This window comes from Pelecanus crispus, chromosome 1, assembly GCF_030463565.1.
Source record: "Pelecanus crispus isolate bPelCri1 chromosome 1, bPelCri1.pri, whole genome shotgun sequence".
Lineage (NCBI taxonomy): Eukaryota > Metazoa > Chordata > Aves > Pelecaniformes > Pelecanidae > Pelecanus > Pelecanus crispus.
In genome coordinates, this window is record NC_134643.1 from 45,922,076 (window position 1) to 45,936,705 (window position 14,630).

General features: G+C 36.7%; 1 protein-coding gene across 1 annotated transcript in view; it reads left to right on the forward strand.

Moving 5' to 3' along the window:
• PTPRQ (protein tyrosine phosphatase receptor type Q) overlaps window positions 1-14,630 on the forward strand; it is a 113,809-nt gene that overhangs the window by 83,648 nt on the left and 15,531 nt on the right. Inside the window, exons 34-37 of the mRNA XM_075727964.1 lie at window positions 2,558-2,657; window positions 3,465-3,593; window positions 11,444-11,470; window positions 12,136-12,217. Of these exons, the coding sequence (XP_075584079.1) occupies window positions 2,558-2,657; window positions 3,465-3,593; window positions 11,444-11,470; window positions 12,136-12,217 (338 nt within the window). The remainder of the gene's footprint in view (window positions 1-2,557; window positions 2,658-3,464; window positions 3,594-11,443; window positions 11,471-12,135; window positions 12,218-14,630) is intronic.

A 14,630-nucleotide genomic window follows, 5' to 3' on the forward strand; every position in this document is an offset into this window, starting at 1 on the left:
AAGTGTTTCCTTATGCTTTGGTTATATGAACTTCAGACTTGCTCTGGAAGCATAATCCAGAAAGCATACCCGTAAGATTAGTAACTGTAAGGTATCTTTGTGACCGATGACTTCTATTCCACTTGTAACAACAGTATCTTTTCAGAAGAAATTTATGCTGCCTAAGATCAGAATTGCAATTTCATGTTAAATTAATGATTTTCTTTTGTAATAATCACTGAAATTTGTGTTTTTCCAACATGACACTTCCATTTTAGTAGATAAAAGACTAATTTGAATTTTGGCAGAGGTATTCGTGACCAGATTGTTTCGATTTCTGAATCTACTTAAAGAATAGGTAGGTCTTTGATCTGGAAAGCCAGAAAGCTAACCTTGTATCTACGCAACTTAGTACTGCATGTTAAATATATTTGGAGCAGGAAAAAATATGGAAGACCTATGAGAGAGTTCTCTGTGACTGACATCAGATGCTCTTGTTAAACAGTAGGAATTTTGATAGGGAAGAACACTGAAGGAATTTTGATAGGGAAGAACACTGAAGCAGAAATTATTGGAATACACAGCTGCAATAATGACTTTTTAATTATAGTAAAGGATACATTTTAATACGGTGCTCCCACTCAACCATACTTGGAGTACCACAACTCTCCTCTTGAGCTGCAGAAGTGAAGTTTCTTCCTCATAACCCATGACTGACATTGCAAAAGTAATGTCCATACTACAATGAAAGGTCAGGATTTTTCCATGAGATAATTAAGATGTGGTGACAAATACTGCTTAAACTTCTAATACATCAAGGCAGCTTATAACCTTTGCATAAAACTCTGATAGCTAGTTCAGTAGATCATTGTGGGGCAGCTGGTAGTCCTGTGTAAGGGTAGATTTTTTCCATGTGAAATACAAAGCTGATGAGACAGGAAATAATCAAAATGGGGTTTCCTGACACTGCCTTTTGCATAGAAACCTACCTTATGATATTCTATTATTGCAGTTTGTTATCATCATCTATTGAGTGGCAGCTCCTCAGAATTATACAACATGATGTCAGTTCTGCATACTAGTTTTATAATACCTATTTCTCCTATTATGCCAAATCTTCTGTTTTGTCTCCTTCCCCTTACCCGTCATCATCTCTACAGACAAGTAGTCCTTCCCTGTTGCTAAGAAGTAGGAGAAAATGTATTTTTTTATTCTTGGTGGGTATTCTGCCAGCACTGTTTTGTTTAATAACATTGGTAATGTTTGGACTGGTTAGCTGTAGGGTTTAACATTGACTTCATTGTTTGGTGGAAAATAGAACTGTTGTAGAGGTTTCTCTGGAAATTCTTCTGGTCTTCTTCCACATTACTAAGATTTACACCTTATCACAGAAATCAGTGAGTGGCAGGGACTTTTTCATTCCTTTTCTCTTTACAACAGTTTTCTATACACTTGCTTTTCTTCTCTATTGTCTTCCCTGGCCTAAATTGTTCTTACCTTGTAGTGTCCAGTGTTGCACCTGAGACTTTACCAATGCAGTGGAAGAATTATTTCAGGTGTTTTTGGAAACTATACTTAATACTGTGTATCACAAGTTTATGTCTATTGTTTCATATAGACATGATAATACATATTCCTGTTGTTTGTGGTCTACAACAATCTCACACTTTCTTCCAATAAATTGCTACCTAACTTACTGTTTAATAAGCTGTATTATTATAGCTAATTATTCCTGCCTACGTGTAGGACCATGGACTTGCTCTTACAAAATTGCATTGTACTATTTTAAGACCCTTTTTTCAGCTAAATCAGGATCATTTTGAATTTTAATCATTTTCTCCAATATACATGCAGTACAGATCATCTGCAATATACTCTCTAATCCAAAAATCAGGGCCTTCTGAGAGAAATGGAACTAAGACTTCAGTGTTTCCCAGTGTGTCCTTGGGAGGACACACAATATCACCAATTCCCACATAAATAAAGACCATGAGTTGATGGTCAGTGAGGCAGATTAATCCAGAAAGTTCAGATCTGATCACTAGGTGGGTTCCTTCAGCACCCTGAGGAGAGTATCTCTAAAAATCATCTTCTATTTTGTGCCTGTGAGTGATGGCTACAAGCTTCATAGCTTTAGAGTTGTGGCTCTTCCTTTTCCACTTCTGGAGTTCCATTATTCCTAGCTGGTAGAGCAGTGTGTCTGTTCTTGGCTGCACAGAGGCTGAAGCAGGAGCTCAGCTCAGGCTGGTGTTCAGACTGGTGTTACTGCAGTGTAGACCTGCCTTAACCTGTTTAGCAGATAAAACCAAAAAGCACCATGGGATGGCTGCACATATAGCTGTAGACATATTCTATTAGCGTTATGTATCACATAGATCAGCAGTGCTTAGGGACCTTTAAATAAATTGTTTCTGGTTTTGTTATATTTTTCTTTCCCGAGCAGTTCTTCGAGTGACACAAAACGGAGGCAGTCATACAGAGAGAAAAGTGTCTGTCTCTGCTTTCTGATTTCACCCTGTGAGAAATGTAAAAATTGTAATGAATCTATGAAATATAGGATTTCCACTTTCTGTTGCAGGTGAAGGACTGTCAGGAAGATCTGTAGAAGTTATTCTTGCTGTTACTTTGTGTATACTTTCAGTTGTTCTTTTGGTGGCTGCAGTATATGCTTTTGCAAGGTGAGATTTATGTATCCTTGCCATACCATGCTTGCAAGCACTCAAAAATGTTTTAAAGAAGAGTTGAAACAGTCCTATAAATGGAACCAATCTGTCATTTCAAAATGTATTGCACTTTCTTTTTTTGGGTTTTTTTTTTTGTCTTTTATGTAGAAACTTAGGGAGGGACTCACAAAGGCTAGCTTTAGTCTCGTGAGGGCAACCTCCATAGATGAAGGAGAAAAACCAACTTCTCCAGAGTGTAAATCAGAGCAGTAGCCTATCTTACCCTTTCAGAGCCACTTCTCTATTGACTTGAGGATACAGACCGGAGTGTCAGCTGGCTGAAGTTAGAGTGATGGCTAACCCTATTGACAGCTTGATACTCTAAATTCTGTTTTCTTTCTTACTAATAAATTTATCAGTTAAATACATTTAAGTCTCACATGTGAAAGAGAATTTGACTTCTAAATTCAAATTGTGAACAAAATGCCCATGTAAAGACACAGACTGGGTGCTGCATACATGATGTTTGTTTGCTCATTCATCAGAAGTTCTATTCTTCCTCAGCTGCATCATTCAGGCATTGCCGAAGAATTTATGTAGAAAAACTGAAAGAATATACAGGCTAGATTCTTTCCATATGAATTTTTGACAACGTAATTGCTGGATGTGACTAAATTACACTATTGGAAGGGAGAGCAGAATAAAGGCCAAGGAAGGATTTCTGGCAACCATTTTTCAGTTTCAGCCTGTCTAATCAAAGTATTGACATCTGTGTCTTTAAAACTTTTACATGTTTACTTTTCAGTATTATTTTCTGTTTAGGATTCGGCAAAAGCAAAAAGAGGGAGGCACCTACTCTCCACGAGATGCTGAGATTATTGACACTAAGTTCAAACTGGATCACTTGATCACAGTGGCAGACCTGGAGCTGAAGGATGAGAGATTTACACGGTAAGTGTACTCCTTAGGCAAAACAGTAGTCCAAAGGGGCTGTAGCCATGACCCCTTTCTGACCTTTGCTTGTTTGGAAGTGTTTGTGGTGTTCTTATTTACACAGGTCATTGAGATCCTCTTTCAAAGAATGACCTCCATCCTGAGGACACTTCTCACTAGCTTTCAGAAAATCACTTAATCTTCAGCTCTTTTTACAACAAGATAAAGATCTAAGTGCAAATCACTGTTTAATTGTGTTAGCAAAAAAGGGCTACATATTTTTAAACATGCAGAATTTCTGAGGTTTTTTGATAGCCCACTGTTTTGTGTAGACTGCAAACCTGCATAAGCATTTTGAAAGAATCAAACTCCCAGAAGTCCCGGTCAACTAATTCAAGAACAAATCTGTCATTGTTTAATTGACATTTAGAAAGCGGGGTTTTTTTCACAAAGGGATTTGCATAACATCTGGGTTTCCGTGGAGCTCAGCACACTGGCTATCCTGACATCTGCTCCTTTAAGGCATATGCAGCAATTCCAGGCTATTCATATTTTCTGTCCGACAAAGAATCTTGTCACAGATATTTATCAGAAGGAAAACTGCTCCTTCTGACTGCCAGAAATATGGATATTATTCCCTGAATAAATATAATGATGATTCTCAATAATATATGACATCCAACTGAGTTGGAAATGTTTGGTGAACATTCTTTACCTGCCTGTATTTTCCCTGCTGTGTCACAGATGAAACTCTGTGGTAGGCAGTCTCCTTAAAGATGAGAAGCCTAAAATAGTCTTGCCCTAGCAGTCAGGCATCCTACTGTTGTGGACTAGGAATAGCTGGAAGATGAAAGGTTATAGCTGTTGACCTGTTTTGTTTGAGTGTGTATATGTCATGTGTGTGGTACAGAGTAAGTTGATTGCATGTACAAACCTGTTCAAAATAGTGCACACAGGAATGGCTGCTCGTAACAGATGAGAAAACATGTTATGAATCATCTGGGAATCATCGATGTAATGGATGTGGTATGTTCTGTGTGGGGCACGAGTCATTCAGATAGCGTTGTTTAGTACCTGCTAATAACAGCAGGAAACATTCTCTGAAGACAGAACCACTGCCAATGCACTGTGATAACTGACTCGTATAAATGATCTTGATGGATCTTCAAATGGCCTTGTTTCCAAACTCTTAGCTGAATAAGAATAGTACTAATTTTGTTTATATACTAAAGTGTTAATGGGTTTTACTTCCAGATACTCTTCATTTTTCTTTAGACGCAAGGAGATATTTGTCATCCAGTAAGTTTTTTGTATTACTGAAGCAACATGGTGTGTTTTCCATTCTGTTCTTTTAACCTGTGTGCTACCATACTATATTGAATGATAGAGTTAATCAAAATGGAATGTCAATCTTTGCAGTTATACTAATGACAAACAGTGGTATTTGTCACTATGAAATCATATTTATTTTTAGACCCTAATGTTAAGGTACAACAGTTTCATAACTACTTTGAAATAAATCAGGGCAATTTTTACATGGAAATTATAACACATTATGACAATATAGCACTGATATATACAACCTATCCTTGAAGCAAGTGTAGTGCAGATGTGGCATAAGAAATATGCTGTTTCTTTCCTTTGGCAGTTAGAATGTATGTACTTAAGAGAAGTTCTCTTTTTTTCTCAACTGCCTTTTGTACTCACTTACACTGCAGCTGCTTTATACTATGCCACTACAATCTCAGCAACATATCCACCCAGTCAAATCCTTTATCAGTTTGCAGAGTACTATTCTGCCACTTTTCTGTCTGAATTATGTGTAGTTTGGATTTATACAGTCTCGAACTCTACAGAGTAATTGCAAACGATATATTTCATACTTATGTGCACTTCATTATGTGATTTATGCACAGCAAGACCTTTGCTGAACAGTGCTTCAGCAGTTTTAGTTACATCACCCTTGTTTTAATGAGTCAGTCTCACATTTTGTTTTGCAGTTTGTCATGTCCTTCCATCTGTATTTTTCTCTTTCCTCCTTCCCCACTCCCTTAATGGCCAAAAGCAAAGACTCTGTTCTTCTGCAATTCTTGTAAGGTACAGGATACAGCTGTTAAATTTTGGATTATTATTTTTCAAACAGTAGCTTAACTGAAGCTCCAGCAGGCTCCTTGCCCAGGTCTTTTGTTGGACATTATGACAAATTGTTGAAGTTTGAAGTGCAGGCACTAACCGAAAGTTCCTCAGGACAGGATTCATGCCATCTTTTCCACTGGAAGTCAGTAAATATACTGTGGGACCCTACTAGATAACATACATATCGTAATGAGGGGCAGGATATCCTTTATCTGCTCAGAACTTTTTAGTTTGTTACGGCTGATTTTTTAAGCTTTAAAGAATGTTTCAGTATGTGGAAGATTCTGTTCTGGCAATGTCAGTGACCAAAAGAGACATTTTAGGTGTCTCTAATACTGTCTTTCATATAGATACATCCTTCCTGGTAATGATATCAAGAAGCTGGCAGAAGCATGGCAGCATGCACCAAGGCAGCTTACTGCAAAACCTAATGTCTAAAATATTTTTGCTGAGTGTTTTCAGACTTCCGCAGTTACACCACAAAAGAACTTCTGTACCTGTTGCCTTCGGAGAACAGCTATGTAGAAGTCAACCACAGTCCCAGTTCTTATGTTGTCCTTATCATTCTCGTGATTTGTGGTTAAAGCAGTGACTTGTTCACATGTTAAATTATTGTATTACATGTTGATGACTACGGTGTAACCTTCGCAAATTTACCAAGCATTTGGAATGGGACTGTGCATCACTGCATCTGCATAACCTACTGCCATACATTGCCTGCATTTAGCCAGCTATCTCAGCTGCGTGCGCAAAGCTTGCTGTGTTGCAGAAAGTTGGTTTCAGTTCATGGCATCGTGTAATTGTATGAGGAAAACATAGATGGGCAGACTTCTTTTCCAGGCTGGCTTCTTTCTATTTCTTGGATAGCAGTAAAACAGCTGAAATCTGGTCCAACTAAGTATAGTTTCTACCCTGAAAGGGTGATGGGGAGTTTGTGTGAAAATCTTAAGTGATAAAAGAGCAGTATAGATCTTTTCTGTACCTACTAACCATCCCATTCAGTGCTCATTTGAAGGCGATGCTTTGGAAACCAAGTGTTTTGTCATTTCTCAGCCAGTGTATTATTTATCATGTTAGCTACTATAAATCAGTAAAGGCATGGACTTGCAGCTGATGCAGTTCCTCCACAGAATCCAGATACTCTAGCCTGCTCCATGAGATCCTTCTTGACTCTCTCATACATTGTCTCTTCAGACATTCTCTCATATTTAGTGGATTGTGGCCTGTGATCTTGGCTCATATACTCTCAGAAAATTTGTGCAATTGCTATCACATGAGAAAGGCAAAGAAGTAGAAAAAGGTTTTTCTGTTCTGTAAGAATATGAATGGAAATATTTTTTATCATTCTTAGCAGATCAAAAATTCAAAAGCTTAATGAACCAAAACTCAGCAAATGTTCAGTAGAGGTTAATCAAAACATTTTATTTCACACATTTTTATAACTTTTTTAGTATGAATTATTTGCATTACAAAAGTCAGTGTAAGTAGAAAAACCATCAAATTTAAAAGTGGCAAGTATCCCATTTTGCCAATTTTGAAACTTTTTTTGGGGTCAACATTTTTTTCAAATCAGGAGATTCATGACAAATCCCAGTTCCCAGTAGTAATTTTTTAACATAATGGTCATCAGAAAAAAATTTTACTTGAAAAACTTCAGTGTCTGAAAACTACTAATAGTAGCTAATACATATACACCATCTCTCAGCAAGTCTTTGTTAGGCAATTGATTAATGGGATGTGGCTTCAGAGGGCATGCCGGGTATTATATCCTACTGAATTCAGTGGAAAATGAGATCAGCTTTATGAAGCCAAAATGCTAACTTTGAATGTGTGGGACATACACTGATCTCCATGATGGTGGAGATGGTATGAGCCAGGCGATAACAGAAAAAAACCAACCCCCGTTTAAAACGTATGTAGCCCATCAGTCTAAACTGGATTAAACATTAGCTCATTAAGCACACTGAATATACATATACTGGGGCCTCTCGTCACTTTTTGTAACATGTCCATAGGGTTTGCCAGGTTACTTTTCAAAGCAGACATTCATCTGCTGTGAATAGACTCTGTCAACAAATTTTCAGGGCACACTGGGTTTGATGAGAGACAAATAATTCTTCCCTGTTCCAGATGCTTACCTGGGAAAGAACTTCTTTGGCACTGTACTTTCACAGTGGTTTCTAAAGCAAGGATAAAGCCATGTAGGTCCCTGTTTCTTAAAATCTTACCTTGAGAAGTTACATCTTGTGGTGGATGCTTTGAGGCTTTTGTTTCATTCCATGTGAGACAGCTTGTCAAGCAAATGGGGCACAGATTCAGAATAAATATTTCTGAATTACAGACACTGTAACCCTTGCAAATACCAGACAATTAGAGCTCTTTATAGAAAAATATTGTATTCAAAATTCTTGTCTGTTCTCACCTTTCCTATGCATTGTGCATTCAGTAGGTGTCTATTGAAGGTAACACTTCACACACACATTACTTTCTCTAGACTAGCCTGTTCCTTCTTTCTCTGAGTGGGGAGAGGCATGGCTTCTGGCTCGCCTTTTTCTTCAACAAGTTTTCCTTTAGTAATCAACTATCAAAAACAGGTTTCCTGAGCTTTGTATCCCAGGAGTACAAGGTTTATGAATGTACGTGTCCTGGTACAATGGAAGAAATGACCATGTGTTCTCTTTCCTTAGGCCTTTAATATTTAGGAAGGGTTAAGCTCCATATTGCTTTCAATTAACTTGCTAAAAATTAGTTCCTCCGTTGTTCCTAGGAAGTGTCAATGGTGCTTATGAGTTAAGCCTTTTGCCTACATACTCATTTCTGTTGTTTTCTATTTGGACGAAGTTTTAATTCCCTGTGGATTTCAGATGATTGACCCAGAGAGAAAGCCGAGTCTGTGTGACAATATGGTCTTCAGTTACCACTGCCAACACAAATAAATGGCTTCTTTCTAGCTCTATCATAAGTAATCTGAGTGGGATTCAGATTTTTGATAGACTTCAAAAAAATCCCACACATGAAACAATACACTGTTTTAAAAGAAAATCAGATTTAAGGCAATAAAGCATTCTTTATCTTAGAGAATGTTTTTCTTTCCTAGTTTCAAAGTCAGACAAGTGGGAATCTGGAATTGTCCAGCTGAAATAGGGAAATTTGCAACTTCATGGTGTGATTCTAAATTGTGCTCATCAAGATCTAGTGATACCTATATTCTTATGTTTTATACAAAAGACTGGGAAATGTGGAGAACAAGATTACAGGGAGATGAGTACTTGTTCATTGATTAAATACTGTAAGATTATTATTACATATTCCAAGTCAAGAGACTTGAAAAAAATACTAATGTTTGAAGCCTGAGGATGCTGAAACTGAGTATAGCTGTAAGTCTGTAGTGATCATACAATATTCATCTCTTCTGAAGATTCTTACACAACAAAACCAACATCTTTGCCGCAGTGTTCAAGTTAGACATTAACTCACATAAAAGCATTTAAATTAAATCATCTTATTTTCTGAGCTGCCAAGCCACTCCAATGTGCACTTGCTACCAACAGAATTGTGAGAGTTCAGTAGGTCTAAAAATCAAGTTCTTCACTTAAATGTCCACAGATAGTTTAAACAGATAGTCAAACTATAGGTGCCTTACTTCTTTAAAAATGTTTACTGCTTGTGAAAGGGAATATATGATTGTGCCTTAAAAAAATCACCTGTTATTAATATTAAATATTAACATAGGTAACACTAAGTGTTTAGTTCATTTCCCATGCTGTTTCAGTGCTTTACTTCCCTGCTTTGAGTGAAAGTAAAAAAGGAAATATTGTTGAATAAGATTGTTAATGGTGCTCCTTGTCTCCTATGTTCTTTGCTGTTGGATCCAAGTACCATCAGCCCTGAAGCACTACATGGCATACCCAGGTTGCTTATGTGCAGCATAGATGTAATTTTTTTTCGCTAATGACCAAAGTACAGTGCAGTAAGCCCCTAATTGCTATCAGTTTGAGAGGAGGAAAGCCAACAGTATTCAAAAAATTACTGGGGTGTCAACTGGGAGACAATTTTTTTCTGTTGTTCTATGGTGAAGATAGGTGAATTCAAAGGAAAAACAAGTGTGATTTCTTTGCAGAGACTGCTTATAATTTTGTCCTGAAAAAAGGCCTAAAAAAAGTTTACTCTCTGCTCAAAGACAAATTTATTTGCATGCAGTACATTGGCACAGCTATTAAGAATATTTTTTCTTCAGGAAACTTTAGCTCTATGGTGTTGCCAATATCACTAGAAGGTAGTTTAATCTGCCACATAACAGAAACAACATGATACATAAGCACTAGGTAGATGTTCAAACATTCTGAATAAACAAGAGTTGCGTACTTGGTTGTCTTATTGCCGCCGCCTTTTCTTTTTCATTCTAAAGCTCTCCTTCAGTTATCCTAGTAAGCATTTTGAGTTTGAGCCTTTTTCTGTGAATTCTTACACTTACTTTTACTCCAGTGAGACTGACCCAAGTCTTTCATAGCCAGTTTGCTTTGTTTGAAGAGAACAGTCATAACAGAGTATGTACCACAAAGGCATCTTTAGTAGCTTTGAAATTAACTTCTCTGATGCTTAATAATAAATGATTCAACAATTATATTAATCTCATTTTTTAATCTAATTTAAAATTTAAATATTTAAGAATAACTTCATAAACTAAAGTATATTTAAAGCAAATTGTTGTCTTTTCTACTAAAATTGTGGCAGCAGTAGACATTTGTATTTGTATAATAGAATAGTTTTTGTAATTATTGTATGTAAGAATGTATGATTTTTGGAGAGACAGCCACGTAAAAGGTATATTTAGAACTTTTTTGAAGGGGCAAGTTACCTTTTAAACTATATTACTTCAAACTTTTTGGCTTAGTCTTTTAGAAAAACTTTGTGAGTCTGAGTGCCCAAAGTTTGGCTTCTAAATCCATAATGCTGAGACATTCTTAAAATGGGTTCAGAGGCGATGATGATGACCAAGTTTCAAGGCCATCTGAAAGTCCCCCGAGTATAGATGCTCATGGAATATTTTCATGAAACCTGCTGTGGGATCAAGTTAAAGATTTAATACGGAGCACGGTTTTTAAAATCACCATGCACCAGAAACAGCAGTGAACATGTAAAAATGAGCATGAAAACAGGCACTCATTTTTAAAACCTTTAGAAAAACAGTCATAGCTGTTTGGTTTCTGTAGAGGCACACCAATAGCATGATTCATCTCTGACTTATTTTAAATATCTGCTTAAAATGAGATGAAATCACACCTATTTCTCTTCACTGATTATAAAAGAAATCTACAGGGACTAGCTCGGAAATAGGTGTCTGTATTGAGTCAGATGAATCCTATCCTTATGCTCTGAAATGGCCCTTAGAAGAATGATATTAAGTACATAGTGTAAAATGAAGCCTGTCGATGTATATGAAGTGGTGTGCTGGAAGTATGGATTTCCCAGGGCCATATGAGCCCAGAGCACTGTAAAATGATCTGAAGAGAATGATAGAAACCGTAATTACCATATCCATATCTGCCAATACCTGAGGTAAAAACTAAGCAAGACAATCAACCAAGATACCTGACGTATAATAGTGTTTGAATCCATGAGAGAAATAAATCTGGTTCTTTAGTTACTTGAGTGTTTCATCTAAAACCTATTACATGCACAATATTGGTTAACTCTCAGCATGCTACATTTAACAAAAATCTCTGTTGCAGGTTACTTAGTTATAGAAAATCCATCAAGTAAGTTGATTAAACATTTTTATATTGTGGTCATCGGTGAGTCTCAATGTGTGGTTCCCTCCTCTATGTTTATTAGAAAAAAACTCCAAGCTGCGTATAAATCATAAAAGCATGACTAATTGCATGGTAACTGGAGAAATGCTTTCTCTCTCTCTGGGGTGAAGCCTGCATGTCTGTGTTTTAGCTTGGGAAGTAATACAGGGATATTTAAACTCCTCGGGGTTTAAAAACCATGTCATTATGAGAATGAGGTCACTGCAATATTTTATATGTCTAAAACCTTGCAATGTATAAAATGTTTTCTGTGCGACAAAGAAGTATTATGTACTTTAGAATGCAATGATAACTTTACAAATTTCCATTAATGTCTAAACTTCGCCTTGGAACGCTATTACCTGTAAAAACAATCCTACCCGACAGTACTGTTAACATTAGCAACATTAAAAATTTGGTGAGGGGGAAGAACAGGGGAGAAAATGCTTCTGTTTTAAGTGACTGAAAACAAAGCAAATAAGCATGCTGTAAGCAATTTATAATTTTCTATCTATAAGTATCAGTTTCTATTGAACTGAAAAACATTATTAATAAACTTCAGTTAAATAAGAATAAAAAGAATGACAAAGAAATTCCCTATGGGTTTCTAATTCTTCTGTCATTACTTTCAGGCCAATAAGCAAGAAATCCTTCCTACAACATGTTGAAGAGCTTTGCACAAACAACAACCTAAAGTTTCAGGAAGAATTTTCGGTATGTTGCTAGCAGTTGTCACAACATCGCAAGACCTTCAGTCGTTTCATGTGTCACATTTCATGTCCATTTTAAGCAGGCAAGGCCGTGAAGGACTCTGGCCTTGATAATCAATACCCAATTACCAGGTTGATTGTTTAGAAAGTAATATTACACTGATTTGGATTCTGCAGTCTACACTGCAACCTGATCAGAATTATTCACCGAAGTGTCAGCAAAAGATGGTCTTCTTTAGACTCCGATCTTTGCAAGAACACCATAATATTTATGCTTTTACATATGTAGCAATGCATATATAGTTTACCTGAGAACAGTTTATTTAGAAATAGTCTTCTAACATATACAGGTATATTTAACTGCTTTACATAAGTTCATTTTCCTGAGTGATGATGACCCCAAAAACACATCTGACATTTATTCTGTGAAATGTTCAGGCCCCAGTCATACTGCCATGGAACTCAGAAATGTTTCAGTGCAGAAAGTAAAAAGTTTGTGCATGGTTCTTTGTTTTTTGCTCCTTTACAAATAATAGGTCATACTTCTCATGCTCTTGAGAATAGCCTCCATGTGAATAGCCTCTGTCTCCTTATGTGAGTAGATGAACTCAGCAAACCTGTGTTTCTTTCTGAAAAGAGACCAGCTTTCAAAATATACATTATATATAATGAATATATACTTTCAAATTTAAATCTCAAAGTTTTCACTATTTTCATTAAGTAACATTTTTATGGCTATCATTTTTTTTCTCAACAATATTGTCTCTTCTTGTTATTTCAGAATCTTTATCATCATCATCATTTTTAACACTTACAGTCATTTGCCCTCACAAAAATAATTTGTCAGTATCCAGTGACTTTATTATTTTGGATTTATAGATTTACCATGAATTGCTTACCAGTCAGATTAACAAAAATGAAGACTCGACAATTGGCTTTTCTTCTGCTAGATTATAATATTTCAGTCTCTAAGGGAAAACCAACAAAAGTGTGAAAAGATTAATGGCATTTCCTACAGCTTTTTTGTTATGCTCCTTAGGTAAAATTGGTCTGGATTTAATAATAAAAAGCACCATAAAATTCTCTGAGCAATAAAGTAAGGAGAACTTTTTTTTCCAAGAGTAGAAGTGTTATTTCACTTGAACAAGAGTGATTATAGTTATATTATGCATGACTGAACAGATGAAAAGTTTTACTAGCAATAACATTTTCACATATTAACGTTCAGCACTGGAAAGTTTCTGGTATGACTTTCTTTAGGTGTGACCCACATTGGGTAAACCTTGTAGCATTGTAATGCCTTAAAACTTAAGCAATAGTGTTTTATCAAATCAAAATCTTGGTAATTCATTTCAAATTTAGAGAAATACAAGTAGCTGAGGCCTCATTCAACTAAATTATATAGTCAACTTATAATCAACAGTTTTATATGTCATTTGGGCTTCCATTTTTTTGTCTCTCTGAGCTTCAGCTTCCATGTTTCAGAGTATAGTGATATCTTCCCAGATGACTTGTCCAAGGGCAGGCAGAATTGCAAGGTAGGTCCAGTCCCTGATTGAGAATGTACCTACAGTATCTGTAGCACCTGTCTTATCAGAGGAATAATAGGATTGACAATGCACTTGAAATGACATCAGAAATGACAATGCACAGAAACCGGCAATGCACACAACAAACAAGCAGACCTCGTGGCCTGCATTGTTTCCATCCACATCCATCATTTTGGTTTCACATAAATGACTCAAGGCTCCTGCAATGTGTGTAGGAGAGATGAGCTCAAGATACAAACCCATGGACCGTTATATCTGAAGCACATAACTAAAAGCATGGTTCTGAGCTTGCTTGGGCTCTCTGGCCGTCTCTGTACTCGTAAATTCAAGTATACCAGGAACTGGACACGAGAATATGATAATTTACACTAATAAACTGTTAGTATATTCCCTGCCTTGCATTTGGACTGTTTCAGCTAGCAGTCTTCCTGGACAATTCCAAGATATGTTTAGGTAGGTAAAGTAGTCTAGGGGTCATTCACAATAGGCAGTTTGTAGACAACAAGCCTGGTTTGGAGTTTTCTAGCATAAATGTGGCTCTTCCCATTTCACTTAGCCTTGGAATCCAGGGACATGCCTGGTCTCATCTAATTTGATGGGCTGACCAAGCTGCTGTGCCTGGAGGTCTCCAGGGTTCAATCTTGGTCCACGTGTGAACATGACCTGTGTGTAAACATGATGAGAAGAGAATCTGGACCGCGGAATGGTCCTGGATCCATGTCTTGTCAGAAAAGACAAGTTTAAAGAAACCATAGGGAGCCACGGTAACTGATGGTGGGGATAGTAGCTGATACTCAAAATTCCAGCTTTTCAGATGATTCATATATCTCTCAATACCTTTGGGAAACCAATTTTTTCTAGTAACTG